General features: G+C 39.2%; 1 protein-coding gene across 1 annotated transcript; it reads right to left on the bottom strand.

Moving 5' to 3' along the window:
* Window positions 1–1,478: 1,478 nt before the first annotated feature.
* Window positions 1,479–21,199, bottom strand: LOC134659886 (uncharacterized). Its single transcript, XM_063515594.1, has 14 exons — window positions 21,131–21,199; window positions 20,381–20,473; window positions 18,340–18,447; window positions 12,038–12,139; window positions 7,379–7,481; window positions 5,943–6,108; window positions 5,682–5,784; window positions 5,479–5,594; window positions 5,278–5,349; window positions 5,114–5,207; window positions 4,979–5,068; window positions 4,526–4,672; window positions 3,903–3,993; window positions 1,479–1,749 (listed from the first exon to the last, which is right to left on the bottom strand). The coding sequence occupies exons 1-14, from the start codon at window positions 21,197–21,199 to the stop codon at window positions 1,577–1,579; spliced, it is 1,527 nt and encodes a 508-aa protein (XP_063371664.1). The 3' UTR covers window positions 1,479–1,576.
* Window positions 21,200–22,261: the final 1,062 nt, after the last annotated feature.

Raw genomic sequence — 22,261 nt, 5'->3', positions numbered from 1 at the left:
AACCTGCCCTAACATCAGTTATAAAAAAGTAAATGGGATGGATTATAAGTATATTAAAGTTTAATAAGTTTTAAAATAAATTGTCATAGGTACCTATATAATATCTGACAAATATTTAAAATCCCTTAAAAGTTCATGTACAGGTATTAAAATTTGATAATATACGTGCATACAATTTACTCAAACAAAAGTATGTCCCATACTTGATTCGCCGATATAAGAGTTAGTACATATTTTTGAGTAAGATGTGTGCAACCATATTTTTACATTTGAATGTTGATATTCGATATCAGGGGCCCGTTTCTCAAAAGCTTGTAATACAAACGGATGTCACTTTTTGACAGCTTTTGTTAAATAGCGACTTCCACTTGTATTAAAATGTCATTCAATAGAACTTGCTAACTATGTAAACAAACCGCCATACTAAAATTGACACTGAATGTCAATTTACTAGTAACTTTTGTTTACATAGTTAACAAGTTCTATTGAATGACACTTTACATTACAAGTTACAAGCTCTTGAGAAACGGGTCCAGTTTTTCTACAATATAGCCATAAGAGAGGCGTTTTGGAAGAGTTTACCAAAGTATTGTGTAATTTCGAACACTTGGGAATAACGGGTGGCTACATAGTGGAATGGGGTTGTCAACTGTCAAAGGTGTTTATAGATGGCGCAAGCATAGGTTTTACCTGTCTCTAGTTTTGTTCGATGAGGCTTAAAAACTAGACGCTATTCGAAGTATTGACAGGTAAAACCAATGCTGGCGCCATCTGTAAAATACTTCGACCGGCAAACCTCATCATGGGTGATTTTCGGGGTTTTTTGCGGTCAAAGGATTAAGCTTCTGAAGTGTTCGTAATTACCCGAATACACCTTATTATATTTTAGACTAGGTTATAAAACTTAGCCTAGCTTTGTACATATTGTGAGGAAACCTGTACCCATTTTGTGTGATGGCAGTATTTGACGTTACATTGTGCACCTAGTTTACGAGTATATAACATTTTATGTCTAAGATTTCATTTTGCAATAAATCGATTGAGGGACAATGTATTTCGAAGCAGGGTCATTTTATATAGAAATTTCGATGAAAACTGACCGATTTTCATTGATTTTGAGTGTATTATGACTGTTCAAGTACTAGGCTGACATAAATCAGGTGGCAGCTTACATAGCATCGAGTTCGTGTAGCGCCTCAGTGACCTTGATCAGGTCGCGTTTTGAAATACTTTAGTAGCTGAGAGGAATCACTTCACCTTATAAAACAAAGTTCCCCGCCGCGTCTGTCTGTTTGTGTGTATGTTATGTTCGCGAAAAACTCCAAAACTACAGAACGGATTTTCATGCGGTTTTCACCTATCAATAGAGTGATTCTTGAGCAAGGTGTATACTGTATAATTTGTTAAGCTTTTGTGTAACCCGTGCGAATCCGGGGCGGGTCACTAGTTAGATACATAGTAGTAAATATTCAGCCGATATCATATTGAACAAGTAAGTATTTTATACAGCAAATTGAGTCACCAAACCTAAGTTAACAAGAGATATTTTAATGTCGAAGTACCAGGCTCACATAAATCAGGCGGCAGCTAACATAGCATCTAGCTCGTGTAGCGCCTCTGTCGCGACCTTGATCTGGTCGCTTTGGACGCGGCCGCTGCTCTGTAGTGCTGTCACGCTCTGGCGCAGGGCGGCGAGGCGGGACGACACGCGGTGCTTCTCTTCGGTTAGGAGTTTGTGCGCTTTGTCACCTGTGAAGCATAAGCAAGTTATTTAACAGCCAAAGACGTCAACCGCGCGCGGCAGCCCAATATCAACCTTCGTGCATTCCGACAAGGTTCACTATGACGCGCCGCGCACGACAGGTGTGGCGTTCAACTTAACACGTTCGCGGAAGGTAAGTGACGTCATAGGCCAAAGGAAACAAAATAAAAAAACCGGCCAAGTGCGAGTTGGACTCGCGCACGGAGGGTTCCGCACCATCAACAAAAAATAGAGCAAAACAAGCAAAAAAACGGTCACCCATCCAAGTACTGATCCCGCCCGACGTTGCTTAACTTCGGTCAAAAATCACGTTTGTTGTATGGGAGCCCCACTTAAATCTTTATTTTATTCTGTTTTTAGTATTTGTTGTTATAGCGGCAACAGACCCATCAACTGTCTAGCTATCACGGTTCGTGAGATACAGCCTGGTGACAGACAGACGGACGGACGGACGGACGGACGGACGGACAGCGGAGTCTTAGTAATAGGGTCCCGTTTTTACCCTTTGGGTACGGAACCCTAAAACTACGCGAATGCTATAGCATTCGTGGCCGCGAATGTGTTAATAAACTTTTTCTACTCCAGCACTTAAATGTGTCAATTAAATGACTGACAGTGATATCTAAAGCAATGTCATTTGAATGATTTGTCTATAGGCTCATAAGATGACTGCTAGCAGTCATCTTATGAGTATAATACAACTGCTTTATTTTTTTTAAAGATACAAGTTCCGATCATCTTGATTGAAAGAGGTATGTTTTCATTTACAATAATAACTCTTTTTTTTTAATAATAACTCAATTTTTTTTAAATAATAACTCTTTTTTTTTAATAATAACTCTTTTTTTTTGCTGCAGCTGTCATAGAAAAAGTAATGTATGCAACAGCTCATAATTGGTTCTTAAAATTCTCGGGTCTTTTTTTACAAAACTCGACTACGTCTCGTTTTGTAACTTCGACCCTTGAATTTTAAGAACCCTTATTATATCACTGTTGCATAAACTACTATTATGCCTTTGTTTTAAGGTTTATATTGGGGAGGAAATATGCACAGGGTTAATCTTAAAGCATCGTCAGGTGTGTTATAATATAAAAATGAATGCATTGCCCAACGAATGACTTTTGTACTTTACGGGCACGAAACTTTCTGATAGCCAGCTAATTATTAGGGTTTACCCAAAGGGTAAAAAAAGGGACCCTATTACTAAGACTTCGCTGTCCGTCCGTCCGTCCATCCGTCTGTCACCAGGCTGTATCTCTGTTGCCGCTATAACAACAAATACTAAAAATAAAATAACATAAATATTTAAGGGGGGCTCCCATACAACAAACACGATTTTTTTTTGCTCTATTTTTTGTTGATGGTGCGGAACCCTCCGTGCGCGAGTCAGACTCGCACTTGGCCCGTTTTTTATTTCTGGTGTTATAGTTATGCTAGCAAAGTTTGTTTAACCCCTCGTGCTAATATTGATACCCGAGTAGGGTTGCCATATGAAAGAATTAAATGTCCTGATAAAAATCCTGACATCACCCTAAAAATCCTGACATTTCTTGTAACAAAGATTTGGCGTAGCTTGAACGACGTCCCGGTGTATTGTATCGTGATTGTAAGTGTATTGATTATGAGGTCATTTCTAAAAATCCTGACAGTTGCAAAGTCCGGCCGCAATCCTGACAAAGGGTCACAAATCCTGACGTATGACAACCCTTAACCCGAGCAAGCGAAAGATTCCAAAAAAACCGGCCAAGTGCGAGTCGGACTCGCGCACGGAGGGTTCCGCACCATCAACAAAAAATAGAGCAAAACAAGCAAAAAAACGGTCACCCATCCAAGTACTGACCCCGCCCGACGTTGCTTAACTTCGGTCAAAAATCACGTTTGTTGTATGGGAGCCCCACTTAAATCTTTATTTTATTCTGTTTTTAGTATTTGTTGTCATAGCGGCAACAGAAATACATCATCTGTGAAAATTTCAACTGTCTAGCTATCACGGTTCGTGAGATACAGCCTGGTGACAGACGGACGGACGGACGGACGGACGGACGGACGGATGGACGGACGGACGGACAGCAACCCTAAAAATGAACCGCGAGCATAGCGAGACAACTACTCGCTTCATGGTAAAACTGAAATACGCACCGAGCCAAGGTAAGTAGTCGCCAGCGCGCTCGGCGCGGATGTCCAGCGTGAACCAATCGTCCATGTCCTCGGAATCGGAAGATGGCATTACCTATGAAAAAATATAAATTTTAATGACCAAAATATTATGTTGGGTGCCAAAACATACGAACAGCAAAATGCACGAACAGCTGCAAAATTGTATGAAATGTAAGGTATATTGGGGTTAATCCGAACACTGGAGAGTTAAATTAAAAATCCTTGGTCGGTATCTCCTCGTCCATCAGCTCGGCTCCTCCCCGTGTCGTTGTCGTGTCGCCCCCGTGTCGTTGTCGTGTCGCCCCCGTGTTGCCGTCGTGTCGTACTCACGTCGTACAAGCTGTTCTCAGAGTGGCTGTCGTCGTCGCTCGGTATCTCCTCGTCCATCCGCTCGGCTCCTCCCCGTGTCGCTGTCGTGTCGTACTCACATCGTACAAGCTGTCGTCCTCAGAGTGGCTGTCGTCGTCGCTCGGCTCCTCCCCGTATCGTTGTCGTGTCGCCCACGTGTTGTTGTGGTGTTGCCCTCGTGTCGCCCCCGTGTCGTTGTCGTGTTGCCCCCGTGTCGCTGTCGTGTTGCCCCCGTGTCGCTGTCGTGTCGTACTCACGTCGTACAAGCTGTCGTCCTCAGAGTGGCTGTCGTCGTCGCTCGGTATCTCCTCGTCCATCCGCTCGGGCCGACGTATCGGCTGCGACTTCGTTGTCGTCTGTGTCGTCACGTCCTCGTCCTCTCGTCGCCATTCTCCGCCGACGTCCTGTAATAACGATTTAAAATTAGAAATTTGGTTTTTTGAAATTTATGTTATATTAGAAAGAGTCACAGGGACCCACTGCCGGCCCACACATACAGTCGCCATCAGATACATCGGAGCGGCCAAAGTGTTCACAATATCTGAACACGCACACCTATCTGAACGCCTTGAATTTATAAAGTTTTGTGGTTTGAGAAGGGACTCGTTCTTGATGTAAGTACTACAAGAGGTCACCCGCTGCGGGTCACTCACGGCTGGTCGCCCACGGCGGGTCACTCACGGCCGGTCACTCACGACTGGGTCACTAACCTCGTCAAGGTCAAAGTCGTCGTCCTCCAGGAACTCTTCCTCGTCTATGATCTCCGGGTGCTCCGCTCTCGGTTTGAGAAGGGACTCGTTCTTGCTGTGAGTACTACAAGAGGTCACTCACGGCGGGTCACTCACTTCGTCAAGGTCAAAGTCGTCGTCCTCCAGGAACTCTTCCTCGTCTATGATCTCCGGGTGCTCCGCTCTCGGTTTGAGAAGGGACTCGTTCTTGCTGTGAGTACTACAAGAGGTCACTCACGGTCGGTCACTCACAGCGGGTCACACACGACTAGGTTACTCACCTCGTCAAGGTCAAAGTCGTCGTCCTCCTGTCCAGGAACTCTTCCTCGTCAATGATCTCCGGGTGCTCCGCTCTCGGTTTGAGAAGGGACTTGTTCTTGCTGTATACTACAAGACGCCAGCGACTCACGGAGGGTCACTCACGGTGGGCCACTCAAGGCTGGTCGCCTAAGTAGGGTCACTCATGGCGGGTCACTACTCACGGTCGGTCACTCACGGTTGCGTCACTCACCTCGTCAAGGTCGAAGTTGTTGTCCTCCAGGAACTCCTCGTCTATGATCTCCGGGTGCTCCGCTCTCGGTTTGAGAAGGGACTTGAGCTTGCTGTATACTACCAGAGGTCACTCACTACGGGCCACTCAATGCTGGTCACTCACGACTGCGTCACTCACGGTTGGGTCACTCACCTCGTCAAGGTCGAAATCGTCGTCCTCCAGGAACTCCTCCTCGTCTATGATCTCCGGGTGCTCCGCTCTCGGTTTGAGAAGGGACTCGTTCTCGCTGTGAGTACTACAAAAGGGCACTCACGGCGGGCCACTAAAGGCTGGTAGCCCACGTCGGGTCACTCACGACCGGTCACTCACGACCTGTCACCTCACCTCGTCAAGGTCAAAGTCGTCGCTTGAGAAGGGACTCGTTCTTGCTGTATACTACAAGAGGCCACTCACGGTCGGTCACTCACGACTGGGTCACTCACCTCGTCAAGGTCGAAATCGTCGTCCTCCAGGAACTCCTCCTCGTCTATGATCTCCGGGTGCTCCGCTCTCGGTTTGAGAAGGGACTTGCGCTTGCTCGTGTTGGTGTACTGCTTCACGGGGGTGGGTGTAGGTTTCTCTGCGGAGAATATTTGTGTACAGTCAGCAGCAGAAGTTGCTAAGCGGGCCTGGTGTTCAAAATGATCTTGACGCGATTTCATTGTTAAGAGAATAAGGCTAATTTTGAACACCCCGCCCTTTGCAACTTCTGCTGCTGACTGTACATCACTACATAGTATAAAACAAAGTTGCTTCCCTCTGTCTGTCTGTCCCTATGTATGCATTTAAAACTACGCAACGGATTTTGATGCGGTTTTTTTTTAATAGATAGAGTGATTCGTGTTTTCGGCTTATTTTATGTTTCTTTCCTTTATGTTTCTTTTTTTTGTCTGTTACCTTCCGTGATTATTTCTCACTTGATGGTTTCATCGGAAGATCAGCGCTGGAAGTCGCCAGCAACATGTTGAGATGGGGCCATTTCGTGATACTTTATTTTTCACTATGTTATTTCTATGTATGTCTTTTGTCTGTGTGTTTACGAATAAAAAACTATTCTATTCTATTCAAGAGAAAGGTTTATGTATAATTTGTTAACCCGTGCGAGGCCGGGCCGGGTCGCTACTTATAAAACAAAATACAAATACGAGTAAGGTTGCGAAATATGAAGTGAGCCGATCTCTCGAACTAGTTTGAACAAGATCGGCTCACTTTATATTTGGTAAATTTTACTCATTTCAATAGTATACGGCATGTTTTTTCCGCTACCTAGAGATCGCTCTTAACTCTTAAGCTATAAGACCGTCTTTTGTCCGTCGCCATTATTAGACGTACACGTACGTTTTATGTAAAAGTACAATATAAAACGTGTGCGGCACTGTGTGTGTGTGTGTGGTGGAACCCCGCCTTTATACTGAACATGATTTTTACCGTACTAACATGATTTTTACAAGCTTTTATTTAGATTCACCTGTCCCGTTGTCTGTCTGTCTGTAATCAAATCTTGAAAGTTAAATTTGATCCACTTCCCGGTTTCCGATTGAGCTGAAATTTTGCATACACATGTAAGTCGGGTGACAATGCAATATTATGGTAACACCGAGCTGATCTGATGATGTAGACAGGAGGTGGCCATAGGAACTCTGTGATGAAACAACGCAACCTAATTGTGTTAGGGGTTTTTAGAATTGCCTCGATGAGTATTAGTTGTCTGTCGTAAGAAAAGTACAGTCAGCGATAAAAGCTTGTACCAAAAAGGAAATTTTTGCCAAAAACTTTTTTTACGAATAATCTCGAATTTTGTTGTGTAGATTAACACTGAAGGTGCACGGAAGTGCGAGCCAAGTTCTTACCAGTCTTAACTTTATTGAATGACGACGATTTCAACGCTCGTCCTACGTTCGGTCGGGGCTTGGTAGTAAACATTCTCTTCACTGTGCTTTCTTCGTCGTCGGACTGAAATATAAACAGTATGGTTAAAGAAACATCTTGTTATGCAACTCGCGCACATGAGTGAATCAACTTTTTAGTGTAACTCGTTGCCATGGTTACGTTCCCCTGGACAACTCTTAAAAAACAGATTTTATAGTGTTTAAATTTACCGAACATGCATGTTTGTGAAAGTTATAAGCCATTTTCATAATGGACGGTAGAACTAGGTTCTTCTAGTAGACTGTACCACTATTGTCCTTTGGACAACGAGACAGGATAAGTACACAAAAAAGTTGATCCACCCATACAAAGAGTTCAGGGGGTAACTTTCCTTTTTTTATCAATTTAGTAGACTTATTATTCAAGAAATGTACTAAATTTACTTCAGGTCAAGTGTAAAAATATGGGTGCACACATCATACTCAAAAATATGTCACTTAGCTATTATGTCAGCGAATTAAGAAGTATGGGACAAATTTTTGAGTAAGTTGTACTTAATTTAAGACGATACGAATGCAAAAAGACAACATCTGACACCAATGTTCCCCTGGAGTCTTCGTAATGGAACTTATCACCACTTATATAATAATTATAACAAGTCTTAAATCAATTCATCACCAAAAAGCTACATTAATGGAAAAATCTAGTCTACATGATTGTTTATAGAGATAACTGAAAACGTGTTTGCCATCAGATATATCAGAGCTTGCAAAATGAGCAATGTCTGAACATTCCAATATGTTAAGTGTTAGGCACGGTGCATGTTTAAATATTTTTGAGAACTTTGAATTTGAATAATTTTACGGTTTAGACTCACTTGTTTTAAGTCACTCGCGCGACATGTTTCGGAGAGCCTAGGTCTCCTTTCTCAAGCACTAACAGTGGTACGCGATACACGGCCATCGTGAACGCTGCTCGCACTGTTAGTGCTTGAGAAAGGAGACCTAGGCTCTCCGAAACATGTCGCGCGAGTGACTTAAAACAAGTGAGTCCAAACCGTAAAATTATTCAATGTTAGTATGTCTCAACAGTTTAAATTTGATTTTGAGAACTTCATACACACCGACATATCTGTTGGATATAAGGACAACAGTACAGTTTTCAGTTAATTCCTAATGCAATCGCAGAGAAAAATTAGCCATTAAAATAAATAATTGTTTTACTATATAGGATGTTAAAGGCTGGCAAGGCATGATTTCATCCCTTATTGCCTTGTTTGTGTTTAACATCCTATATAAAGTGGCATTCAATAGAACTTGCTAACTATTTAAACAAACCGCCATACTAAAATTGACACTGAATGTCAAATTACTAGTAACTTTTGTTTACATAGTTAGCAAGTTCTATTGAATTACACTTTAATATGGCATATAAATGACAAAATGTTAAACTTGAGGTTTTTAGTTGTTTTTTTAATAGTTAGAAAAGCGGATATAAAGAGTACATATAGGTAAGTACGAGTATAATTTCGTGCTCGGCTCAAGCTAGGTATTTGCACTACGCTATACACAGTGTGGAAAAGTGGCTTTAAATCGGATATCGCCCAAAAATGCCCTAATTAATAGCTAATAAGGTATTGAATAAAACTACGAAAAACGCATCGCAATAGGGAATATTACTCGAAACTCTGCGTAGGGGGCGCCACTCCCACAATAAGTCACAATCTAAGGGTCTACCACAAACGAGAGAGTCGAAATTTTGTTATCTAACCTTTCTATCACTCTTGCATGTTCGAGCGATAAAGAGGCAGATAGCTGAGTTTCGATTTCGCGTTTCCCGGTAGGCCCTTTGTAAACAAACCGCCTTGATGTATCAATGTCATATTTTATTGTCTGTGAAAACTTGTCAAAAAACAGTTTAAGGTATGTAAAAGTTCATCTATGGTTTACTAAAAGGCGCTAGTGCTACACTCTGGCGGCAAAACATTGCAGTAATACTCCCTATTTTTAAATTATGTACTACCTTTTGACAAAAAGTAAGAAATTAGAAAGCAAATTATTTACTATAGGTAGGTAGCTAGAACATTTCGAAGGACAAACTTTAAACTGTAATTTCTTGAGAGCTATACGAATTTGATTATTTCTTTTCGTACTTTTATTTACTACCTTTGAATGAATGAATGAATGAATGAGTTTTGCGGTTATTCTTCAAGCCATAATTTGGGAGATGGCCGATTCGAAACCAATTTCGCACACTGTGCGCTATACCCCTCTCGTCGAATTATAGTCCCGATGACAGTTCCTTCTAACTCTTTTGGTTTCGGTTCATTCAAAAATATGTATTTACCGTATTTTTATAAATTAAATATTACCATTTCCAAATAACTTAAAGTGGTAAACTTCAAAAATATGTATGCTAACATTTTACGTGACAGTTACTCCGTATAAAAATGAACTGTCATAGGGAGAATTGCGACGAGAGAGGTATAGAAAACTTGGCTGTACTTTTAGCGGCCGCGTAGCTCGGAGACTGGGCCGTCTCCTCTGCCGCGCCCCGCGGGAGCTGTTTTATATAATAGGGAATATTACGCGAAACTCTGCGTAGGGGGCGCCACTCCTACAATAAGTCACAATCTAAGGGTCTACCGCAAACGAGAGAGTCGAAATTTTGTTATCTAACCTCTCTATGACTTTTGCATATTCGAGCGATAAAGAGGTAGATAGCCGAGTTACGATTTCGCGTTTCTCGATAGGCCCTTTGTAAACAAACCGCCTTGATGTATCAATGTCATATTTGATTGTCTGTGAAAACTTGTCTAAAAACAGTTTAAGGTACAGTATGTATAAGTTACTCTATGGTATACTGAAGCCACTAGTGCTGCACTCTGGCGGCAAAACATTGCAGTAATAATCCCTATTCTTATAAAATATAACAAGGGTTCTGCGTTTTTATGTCAGCCTGAAGTGATATTACGGCCGATCATTTTTTCTTTAATTTTTTTCTTTTGTTAAAATTTGGTAAGCTCCTCATACTGCGGCGGTATCATGGTCGTGTTTTTATCACCTGTCATGTCATGCGTCACTTTCGCACTTACATACAGTCAGCAGCAATAGTTGCTAAGCAGGCGAGGCGTTCAAAATTGTCTTGACGCGACTTTAATTGTTAAGAGTATTTAAGAGCGCGTCAAGGTAATTTTGAACACCTCGCCCGCTTAGGAACTTCTGCTGCTGACTGTATTAGTTAGAACGTGACAGACATGGCGACAAATGATAAAAAGAGTCGGCCATCTTAGCCCCTCTGTACCACTACCACCACTTTGGCACTGACATTTAAACGTAATCGAGAACGTAATTTACTTTTCTATGCATCTCGCTCGTACTCGCATATTAGTGCAAGCGAGATGTATAGAAAGTAAATTACTTTCTCGAATGCGTTTATGTCAGTTTTGACACTGTCAATGACTCATGGTACGGGTTCTGGTCGGAATAAACCTTAGAGCATATTGAGCTCATTTCGATATGGAGTATCAACTGTCACGTAAAATGTTTGTTTGTAGCCAATTTTTGGAATTTAGAATATTTTTTTTTTATTAGTTTATTTAGAAATGTAACATTTAATAAAACTACGGAACATATTTCTTCAATTATTGAAGTGAAAACTTCTTTAGCGGCGCTGTGCCCTTTTTGAGGTGGGGAAAAAATGTTAACTCGAGACAGCGTAAGACGATCACGTGACCGTAAGACGGACACGTGACCTGATCGAAAAACTGTTACATGTAATGTCATTGAGTTTTTCTTTATTGATTTAAATGCCATCTAGTGAGTTTCGCTCTAACTGGTATTAATATAACTAGTACTACCAGTGATGTGCTTCGGGGTTTCAAGTAATTAACGCTAACGCTAGATGGCGTTAACCTCAATTATACATAGTGCATTTTGCAATAGTAATTGAGTTTTCATCAGTACAGTGTACATCAGTGGACCTTATTACGAGAGGCATAAGGTCCACCAATGGACAGTTAACATTGTGGGCGATGGTATAGTCAGCAGCAAAAGTTGATAAGCGTGCCAGATGTTCAAAACGATCTTGACGCGACTTTATTTTTAAGAGAATAAGAGTGTGTCAAGGTAATTTTGAACACCTCGCCCGCTTAGCAACTTCTGCTGCTGACTGTACCAGACGTAGATATTGTATGTTATTTCAGAATGTCGTTTTGAAATAAGAACGTAATTTTGATTGTATAGCGGCGAATGAACAAAAACTATCAGCGGCGGTAGCACGGTCGCATTTTTATCGCCTGTCGCCATGCCTGTCACGTTCTAACAAGTAAGTGCGAAAGTGACAGGCATAGTGATAGGCGATAAAGATGGAACCATGCTGCGCCCGCAGTTTATCACAAACCGTTACCTACGTGTACAGTCGCCATTATATACATCGGAGCGGCCAAGGCGCTCACAAATATCTGAACACGCCTCTATTGTCAAGGCGTTAGAGTCGTGTTCAGATATTTTTGAGCACCTCGGCCGCTCCGATGTTTATGATGGCGACTGTACATACACACAATGAAACAAAAATAAAATGAATCTTTTTTTTTCTACAACGTAGGCGTACAGTCATCTCACTCTAACACCAGTCCTTACCATATCGCTGTCCCTGTCGCTGAAGTCCTCCGGCTCGGCCTTCATCGGCTGTGTCCGTATGATGGCGTTCTTGGCCACTTTCAACTTGGTCACTTTCGCCCCCTGAAACGTTATTGTTATGTTGTATGTCTGTTGAAGAATCAACTTTATACCCTTTGATATAGGGTTCAAATTACCTCGAGAAAGTAACTTGCTCTGTCTTTTGAAGAATCAACTCTATACCCTATGACAGAAGATTCAATTTACCTCGAGAAAGTACTCGTCTCGCTAGAGCGGGCGGCGCGCGTTCTTTTCGCGAATGGTTGTTTATTGAAGAATCAACCCTATACTCTTTAACAGAAGGTTCAATTTACCTCGCGAAAGTAAGAGTCGTCGCTTGTGCGTGCGGCGCAGCGCGCGTTCATTCTACGAATGGTTATAAGCGTTTTCTTCTTACTACCATCTGTTGAAGAATCAACTCTATACCCTTTGACTAAAGGTTCAATTTACCTCGAGAAAGTAGTCGCCCTCACTAGAGCGGGCAGCGCGGCGCGTTTTCTTTTCACGAATAGTTTTAAGCAGAATATTTTCTTTTTGCTACTGTCTGTTGAAGAGTCAACTCTATACCCTTTGACAGAGCGTTCAATTTACCTCGAGAAAGTAGTCGTCCTCACTAGAGCGGGCGGCGCGGCGCGCGATGTTTTCACGAATGGTTGTCTGTTGAAGTATCAACGCTAAATTCTGTGGCAGAATATTTTCTTTTTGCTACTGTCTGTTGAAGAATCAACTCTATACCCTTTGACAGAGGGTTCAATTTAACTCTAGGAAGTAGTCGTCCTCACTAGATCGGGCGACGCGGCGCGCGTTCTTTTTAGTCTGGAGTTAAATTAAACACAAGTCGTCTCCTTCACGATTTTCGTAGACATCTCTTCTAAATATCTAAAACTGGTATGGATGTGTTCCTCGTGGTCTCTAGAATACGAATTGACCGGTTTTAGTTTATGGAGAGGGGGACGTGTCGATAAAAAGGGGGGGAATGTGGGCGGCCGACCAGCATTGATATTTGTTCACATCTTGAGTCCTATGGGACCGATCGGTTCGTGTGAGGTGTCGTTTGAAAGAGTATTAAACGTGCTATTATTGCTTCATAATAACTGTAGTCATAACTGTAGTCGTTTAGAAAATATTTTAAAATATATGATTTTTTACCGTGCATGGATGGCATAAGTACTGACAAAACATGCGTCTAACTCAATAAATTATAACTTTACCGCAATTAATGTTATTACAAAATATACGAGAAATTTCATTAGCTTTCTAAAAACATAAGGTTTATTGGTGTATGGTATTATATAACCATGTAATGATGAATTTTGTTCAGCATGGATCACTACGCACCGTCACGTAAATGGCGGGCGACCGACCTCAACTGTTCATTGTTTCTCGAGTTCTATTTTACTGATCAATTGGTGATGGATACCATTAGAAAGAATGTTAAATGTACAATAATTGGTTTCTAATAACCGTAGTCATAACTGTAGTCATTTACAAAATAATTGAAAATATATGATTTTTACCGTGCATGGACATAAGTACTGGTAAAACATGCTTCTAACTCAATAGATTATAACATTACCGCAATAAATATTTTCAAAATATACGGGAAATTTTATGAGCTATCCAAAAATATAAGTTTTATTGCTTTATAATGTTGTATAACTAAGTAATCATGAATTTTGTTCAGCATGGGTACTGTGCACCGTCACGTAAATGGAGCCCGGCCATCGTTGAGTTTTCATTATATTTCAGGTTCTATTTTTCTGATACATGGTGGATACCATTTGCAAGCATATTAAATTTTCTGTGAATACTCGATTGTTTGAAATCTGAGGCCCAAAATAACCATTTTAAAAATATTAAAGAAAATGTTTAATTTTTACCTTAGAGGTTTGCTTAGTGACTGAAATAATTTGAGAAAGAGATAATGTAGTAAATATAGCGTGAAATTTTTAGAGTAAAATCAGCAAACTATTTATTAACTTTCCAAAAATATTGTTTAGTTACCGTACAACTATAAACATATATGTAGGTATGCCAGGACCAATTTCGCCAAGCAAGCAAACACACGGCGCGGCGAGCGCCTGGTAGACCAGCAGCATTCTATTATTGTTTGACAGTACATTTTATAATGTAGGTATCCAAAATGATAAAATATCGATATAAATGATGGTTTGTTTGTTTTGTTTTTTTTATCACAGGAAACTTAAGTATATTTTGACTCTTTTGACAAAAGCCCAGTTCTAGGTTCATAACATCGTTAAGTTCGTAGCTTTCATGATTGCAAAACCACTGCATATGAAGTACTTAATATCTGTGTTGTTATTTGACTCACGCGTCTACACGTAAAACGTTTTCAAACCCACTCCGTAGTTAATAATTTAAAATCACCTTTTTAGTGAGATCTGAGGCTTGTGGCGTTAAAGAGATATTTGTCGCCGCACGCTCCAGGATGCAAAATAAGTGACTACTATTTGAGTAGCAGCGTATGTCCACATAATAACTATCCGTGAAGTCCGGTTTTAAGTATAGTAATAGTAAGATAAGGTCAATATTGAGTAAACTATCTATATTATATTTATTTACTATTTTATTTTACGGTCTAATTTATAGTTTTTGCTTACCTATTGATTCATTGGCGTTTGGCATTGTAGTTTTAGCTTGTAAGTATGACTCTATTGACAGTTATAAGATGTACTACGGTATTTAAATAACGCTCGTCTGTAACTACATGATCTTAGATCTATAATAGCGACTCATAACTTCTTTGTTCGACTGTAAGTCATACAAGAGAGTTAAGTAGCGATTGCGATATAAAAGGCTAAAAGTAGAAGGCTTTATCACACGTTTAGAACCTTAAGTGCAAATTGCAGATTATTACTCATATAGATGTTAAGGTTGTTCAATTCACTTTGAGCTATAAGCTATAATACTAGCAGCTTAACATGCAATATAGCGCCCAAAACAGCTACTGTAGATCTTAAATCTTTAGATGAACCTTTTAAACACTTTTATCTCACCAGAGCCTGTAAACTGTAAACTAAGACTATAGATGTAGCTATTCTAGAGCCAGGCTGTCTTTAGGTAAGAAAATAGGTGCTAAGTGTCGCCTAATTGTTTGTTGGGATTTATATGACGGTGCGCAGTGACCCATGCTGAACAAAATTCATTATTACTTGGTTATATAATATCTTACACCAATAAATCTTATGTTTTTGGAAAGCTAATGAAATGTCTCGTATGTTTTGTAAATACATTAATTGCGATAAAGTTATAATTTATTAAGTTAGAACCATGTTTTAGCAGTACTTATGTGCATGCACGGTAAAAAATCATGTTTTCAATTATTTTGAAAATGACTAAAGTTATGACTACAGTTATTGAAAACCAATTATAGTACGTTTAATATTCTTTCAAATGGTATCTATCACGAACTGATCAATAAAATAAAACCCGAGAAATAATGAAAAGTTGACGCCGATCGCCTGCCATTTACGTGACGGCGCTTAGTGACCCATGCTGAACAAAATTCGTAATTACTTGGTTATATAATATCATACACCAATAAAACTTATATTTTTGGAAAGCTAATGAAATTTCACGTACATTTTGTAAGAATATTATTGGAGTAAAGTTATAATTTATTGAGTTAGACGCATATTATGCCAATTTGGAAAAATTCTCGAAAAGATTGTCACTCATCAGCTTTTTAGTGCAGCTCGTCTACATATAAGCCACCGCCAACATGGTTTTTATAAGGGACGATCCGTAGATAGTAACTTACTTACTTTCACAAATGAAATTTTAAATGCCATGGACGAAAGATTTAGTGTGGACGCCGTCTATACCGATTTTGCCAAGGCTTTTGATAAGATCTGTCATAGCACACTCTTACTCAAGCTTTGGCGTCTCGGTATACACGGCAATCTTTTTAGATGGATAAAATCGTATGTTGAAAATAGGTGCCAGGCTGTCGTTCTATCTGGGTTTACATCACAAATCAAGTATATCACTTCTGGAGTACCTCAAGGGTCGCACCTGGGCCCATTGCTATTTACCTTATATATCAATGATATCTCGGAATATGTAAAGAATTCAAACATATTACTCTATGCAGACGACACCAAATTATTCAGAATTATTAAAAATCAAGAGGATTGCAAACTATTACAGGAAGATTTAGTCAACGTAGAGAGATATTGTAAAGACAATAAGCTTTTTCTTAATTATGATAAATGTTTTGTAATAACCTTTTCCAAAAAAAAGACAAATTTAGATTTCAATTACACATTATCAAATGGAACCCTGCATAGAGTGTCGCAGATTCGAGATTTAGGTGTCATCATGGATTCTGGAATGACGTTCACTCCGCACATAGATACTATTTTACAAAAATGCTATAAGCAACTAGGTTTTATTTTACGCGTAGGGAAGCCATTCCGAAATGCTTTAACCTACAAAATTCTTTTTAATAGTTTTGTCCGAAGTCATCTTGAGTTTGCGTGCGCAGTATGGAAACCTCATTATGCCATCCATACCGATAGAATTGAGAGGTTACAGAAAAAATTTGTTAAATCACTAGATTTCAGAACTGGCCACACATATGTAAATTATGACGATTCCCTGAATCATCACAATATGCAGAAGCTAAGTGATCGACGTGATTGTAATGATGCTGTTATTCTTTATAAAATAATTCACTCACATCTAGATGTTCCATCGCTACTTCAAGAGATTTTGATCAAAGTGCCTCGCAGAAGACAACGCATGTGTCGCAAAAAGGAGCTATTCGGAATACCTAAAAGTAGAACTTGTTATGCTCGTAATAATTATGTTAGGCGTGCTTGTATGTTATTTAATAATAATTCAAAACTTTTTGAGGTCGATATATTTAATTGCTCGATATATGATGTTAAGAAAGCATTCAAATAATAATTAGGATCTTTCCCTTTAGTCTCATTAAATATATAAGCATATATACCTATATAATGCTTATTTATTTAATGTGATTACACTCAATGCATACCTATGCATGAGTGTACAACTTAATGTTTAATTGCAGTACTTGTAGTATTTTGTTTTGTTTTGGTATTGTATTTTATTATATATATATATACTTACATATAATAAAATGAAATACTAACAATAATATAATAATGTAAAATTTTGCGACTTCGACTGTACCCGGATTAATAAATTTAGCTACAGCTCAGATCTTTTTGGTTGAAGTATTATAAATGTAATTAGCTATCGTATCTTTAATTAAGGAAACTGTAGGTTTAACTATATTATCATAATATTTCTGTAAATGTAAATGTATACAACCGTTTGTTTCTTAATAAACAATAAATAAAAAATAAAATATTTTATCAGTACTTATGCCATCCATGCACGGTAAAAAAATCAAATATTTTAAAATATTTTGTAAATTACTAAAGTTATGACTACGGCTATTAGAAACCATTTATTGTACGTTTAATAACCTTTCAAATGGTACCTATCAGCAATTGATCAATAAAATAGAACCCGAGAAATAATGAAAAGTTTACGTCGGTCGCCCGCCATTTACGTGACGGTGCGTAGTGACCCATGCTGAACAAAATTCGTTATTAATTGGTTATATAATATCATACGCCAATAAAACTTATGTTTTTGGTAAGCTAATGAAATGTCTCGTATATTTTGTAATAAAATAATTGCGGTATTGTTGTAATTTATTGAGTTAGGCGCATATTTAATCAGTACTTATGCCATCCATGCACGGTATAAAATCAAATATTTTAAAATATTTTGTAAACGACTACAGTTATGACTACGATTATTATGAAACAATAATAGCACGTTTAATACTCTTTCAAACGACACCTCACACGAACCGATAGGTCCCATAGGACTCAAGATGGGAACAAATATCAATAATGGTCGGCCGCCATCTTTGCCCCCCTTTTTTTCGACCCGTCCCCCACTCCATAAACTAAAACCGGTCATTTCGTATTCTAGAGATCACGAGGAACACATCCATACCAGTTTTAGGTATTTAGAAGAGATGTCGACGACTTTTCTCGAAACAGGCCGATTTCCACCTGTCTATTTCGCGAATGGTTGTCTGTTGAAGTATCAACGCTAAATTCTGTGACAGAAGGTTCAATTTACCTCTAAAAAGTAGTCGTCTTCACTAGAGCGGGCGGCGCGACGCGCGTTATTTTCGCGAATGGTTCTCTGTTGAAGAAACAACTCTATACCCTTTAACAGAAGGTTCAATTTACCTCGAGAAAGTAGTCGTCCTCACTAGAGCGGGCGGCGCGACGCGCGTTCTTTTCGCGAATGGTTGTAAGCACTTTTTTCTTCTTGCTATCGTCTTCGCCCAGCATGCGCTGTTGAAATATTCAATATTTAAATGCCTTAAAATTTAGAATCCTTTTAATTAAATAAAATAAATAAATATTACAGGATAAAAAGATAAATAAATACCTACATACAGAATATCTTTAAGTCAGGAACAAATATTTTTGAAAAAACCGGCCAAGTGCGTTCCGTTTACGCAATCTACGCACAATGGATATTTTAGACCTTAAATATGAAGCCTGATCAAAAATATATGGGCCATTTTATATTTAAAGTTGTCGCCTAAACTTTTTTTTTCAAATTTGGGATTTTTTTTGTTATTTCTACTCAGAATCACGAGTTCTTTTGATCCTAATAGGAGATAAAAAGTATCCCAAGATTTCCATACATTTTTCGATCTTTCCATTCCGTGACCGCCATACAAAGTCTATAAAAATGGTAACGGAATGGGGAAAAAAACCTTGGGGCGCTGATATTCTCATATACATGAGAATGACAGGATGACAGTTCAGTTTTATGAAAAAAAAACCGGCCAAGTGCGAGTCGGACTCGCGTTTCAAGGGTTCCGTGCATTAAGTCCGACTCACGCTTGACTGCACATTTCTAATAGGTTTTCCTGTCATCTATAGGTAAAGAGCTATTTTATGTATTTTTTTCAAAATTTTAGACCCAGTTTCGGAGATAAGGGGGGGGGGGGGGAATGGTCATTTTTTGCCTATTTTCTTGAATAACTGCTAAACTATTCATCCTAAAATTATAAAAAAAAATATATTTGAGAATCTTACAATGAGCTCTTTTATTTGATATGTAACACGATATACTTTGAAAAACTTTATTTTTTATTTTTCTCATTTACCCCCCCAAAAAATGGTCTCCATATTTAAAATTTATTTATTTACGTTACACGTCCATCTTTGGGTCACAAACTTACATATGTGTGCCAAATTTCAACTTAATTGGTCCAGTAGTTTCGGAGAAAATGGGCTGTGACAGACGGACGGACAGACACACGAGTGATCCTATTAGGGTTCCGTTTTTTTTCTTTTGAGGTACGGAACCCCAAAAATTTGTTCCAGTGAAATTCCGCAACATGGCGCGTGATCATATATTCCTGGTAAGCAGGGCCGGATCTAGGGTAGAGCGAGTGGAGCGGCCGCTCTAGGCGCCGGATTGCAAGGGGGGCGCCAAAATGGCTAATGAGAAAAATAGTACATTATTGTCGAGGTTCGGAAGTAGCTACTTGCAGGCTGAGGATTCGTTTTAAACGGACGACCTTGGGAGTCCGTTTAATCTAATCCGAAGCCAGCAAGTAGCCTTCCATCATATATAGTGCTTTTCTCAAAAATGGTGCAAGAAATAGAAATATTTTACAGAAGCAACGTTCTAATTTTCACAGAAAAAAGTACAACCATTAAAAAGATTTGCTTGCCGCCTTTAAAAAAAAAAGAAGTGTATTTTTCTGCTGAAAATACGCCAACCTATTTGAGACACCTAAATAGTCGCGGTACCAACATTAAGCCTGTAACAGACTATCGCACCGCACCGCGACCATGGAGCGTTGCACCCATAAGTGAGAGCGAGAAAGAGATAATCTGTTTCACGCTCTCACTTATGGGTGCGACGCTCCAAGGTCGCGGTGCGGTTCGATAGTCTGTTATAGGCTTAATGCTGATCATCTGTTTGGCTGTTTAAGGGACCATTTAAAGTTTTAAAAAATTTGGAACTCGTTAAATAATGGAATTTGTATGCAACATTGCAGTCCCGAAATCGAGACTGCAATGTTTTTAACTTTTTAATTTTTTGAATGACCATAAACTATGCACTTCGCGACCTATTTTTTAACCGGCAACGTCGACTTTGCCGTCCATTTTTGAGAAAAAAAGTTTTAAAAGACGGGTGGAAAATACGCTTGAAAACTTCAACGAAGGGCGAAACCCGACTTCGCTTTACCAGGATACTGACCAGCAGCTCGTCCGTGTTGTGTCCGTCATCGCTGTGGTCCGAGTGCGAGGGCTCGCTCTGCTTGGGGTCCTTCACCAGCTCATTGAACTCGTCCTGTGACCATTTTTTTTGTGAGTAAAAAATTAAAAAAACGTGTTTTTATAACCATAGAGAAAAACAATACATATACTTGGTCAACCAGATTTTGACAGTAGAAAAAGGAAAATTTGAAAAATGTAGGCGCGAAGGGATATCGAGCCATAGAAAATTTGAATTTCGCGCCTTTTTTTACTGACAAGATTTGGTTGACCAGCTATAGATTGCTCACTCCATACATCAGTTTTAGTACCAAAAAGACTATTAGCATCTAGCATCGAGTAGCGGAACTATCAGTACTGCTACTTGACAATAGATGTAGCACCGACCGGAAAGTCTTATGCTGTTTTTTGCGAGGGTCGCAGTTCTAACCCTAACCTAACCCACTCTAAAAAATAAAAAAAATAAACTGTTTATTATAAATAAAATTTACAATATTTTTGGACCGACTTAACCTAATCTACAGCAGCATTCTAATCTAATTTTGTGGCAGCAAGTTCTAAAACCTAACCATTTTTCAGAACCTTACATTATTGAAAATAATCGTTGACACTTGATCGTTAGGGCATGTGCCCATTAGGACAAACCAGTTAGGGCAAGTGAATTTAGGACAAGCGTTGTTAGGGATTCAGAATGACACCCGACTCTCACCTACTAGCTAAATTAAGTACTTACATGTTTATGATGGATACATAAATGCTGCCCATAGCCGTCAGGCGACGCCACAGTCGTGCACATAGCCATAGAATGTGGATGACATAGCCAATAAGCATGACATGTATTAATATTAACGCAATGTTTGTTATGATGATGTTTTGAGACGTTTCAAAATGAACACATATTAACTCACATTTATGGACGGGTCTATCGCGAAATTTATTTTATTACCTCTATTTTGCCGATGTATTTATTTATTCTCTTTATAGTTAGCCGCGACCACGACCAGTGAAACCTGTGTCAAAACGTCCGTAAATAGAGGTAATAAAATAAATTTCGCGATAGACCCGTCTATAAATATGAGTTAATATGGTTACAAAAAGAGTTTAAATTTTCAAAAATTACCTTAGAAGTCTCAACTCTTTCAAAATTGTTCAATGTGTCTTCTATGTCTTGCTGCATTGCAGTTTCCAGCTCTTCGTGCTGTTCTTGGCTCTCTGGCTCTTTAGCTGGCTCTTGACTTGGCTGAGAAGTAATTATAGCACAGAAGTGCTTTGTTAGCAGAGGCGCAGAATAAAATAAGTAATAGTACTACCTTGTATTTTTTTGTATTTTTTTTCCTTATTTACTCGTAATGCATGTTAATTATAATTATAAGATGTAATTTTTTGAAAAGATGTGTCCGGCCGAGTTTGTTGCTGGTCCCATGTTGGGATACCCTCCTCCAACTGAGGGGGAATTTAAATCTTCTCGGGGCAGAGGTGTAGGGTTGGAGCCGGTGTAGCTTTATTTGATGTTTATAAGCGCATTGTAATATGCCTAAGTAACACACATATTTATTTGTGGTATTTTTGTGACCACAGCTGATGCAACTCAGCCGAAACGTCGGAATTTAAGTAATTAAATATGTCAACTTGCCTTGACAAAACGCAATTTTGATTCAAATTAAGCTGTATCCAGACGAGGCAATTTTTCGCCAATCTGATGAAATTCTCCGATTCATGATGACACACTCTTATTTTCTTAATAATAAAATCGCTTCAAGATCATTTTGAACACCTGGTCCGCTTAGCAACTTCTGCTGCTGCCTGTATAAGGTGGGGTAAAGGAAATGGATTACCTTACTAGTCTCCATGTTGTTGAGTGTTT

This window comes from Cydia amplana, chromosome 25 (genome assembly GCF_948474715.1).
Source record: "Cydia amplana chromosome 25, ilCydAmpl1.1, whole genome shotgun sequence".
NCBI classification, from domain to species: Eukaryota; Metazoa; Arthropoda; class Insecta; order Lepidoptera; family Tortricidae; genus Cydia; species Cydia amplana.
Note: the sequence above shows the minus strand (reverse complement) of the source record. Positions and strands in the feature narration are given on the sequence as shown.

Coding starts and splice junctions, on each gene's coding strand:
- LOC134659886 (XM_063515594.1), bottom strand. CDS start 21,199: ATGGCTATGTGCACGACTGTGGCGTCGCCTGACGGCTATGGGCAGCAT. Junction 20,474..21,130: donor TATGTATCCATCATAAACAT/GTAAGTACTTAA, acceptor AAATGGTCACAG/GACGAGTTCAATGAGCTGGT. Junction 5,785..5,942: donor CCAGTCGTGAGTGACCGACC/GTGAGTGGCCTC, acceptor GCCCTTTTGTAG/TACTCACAGCGAGAACGAGT.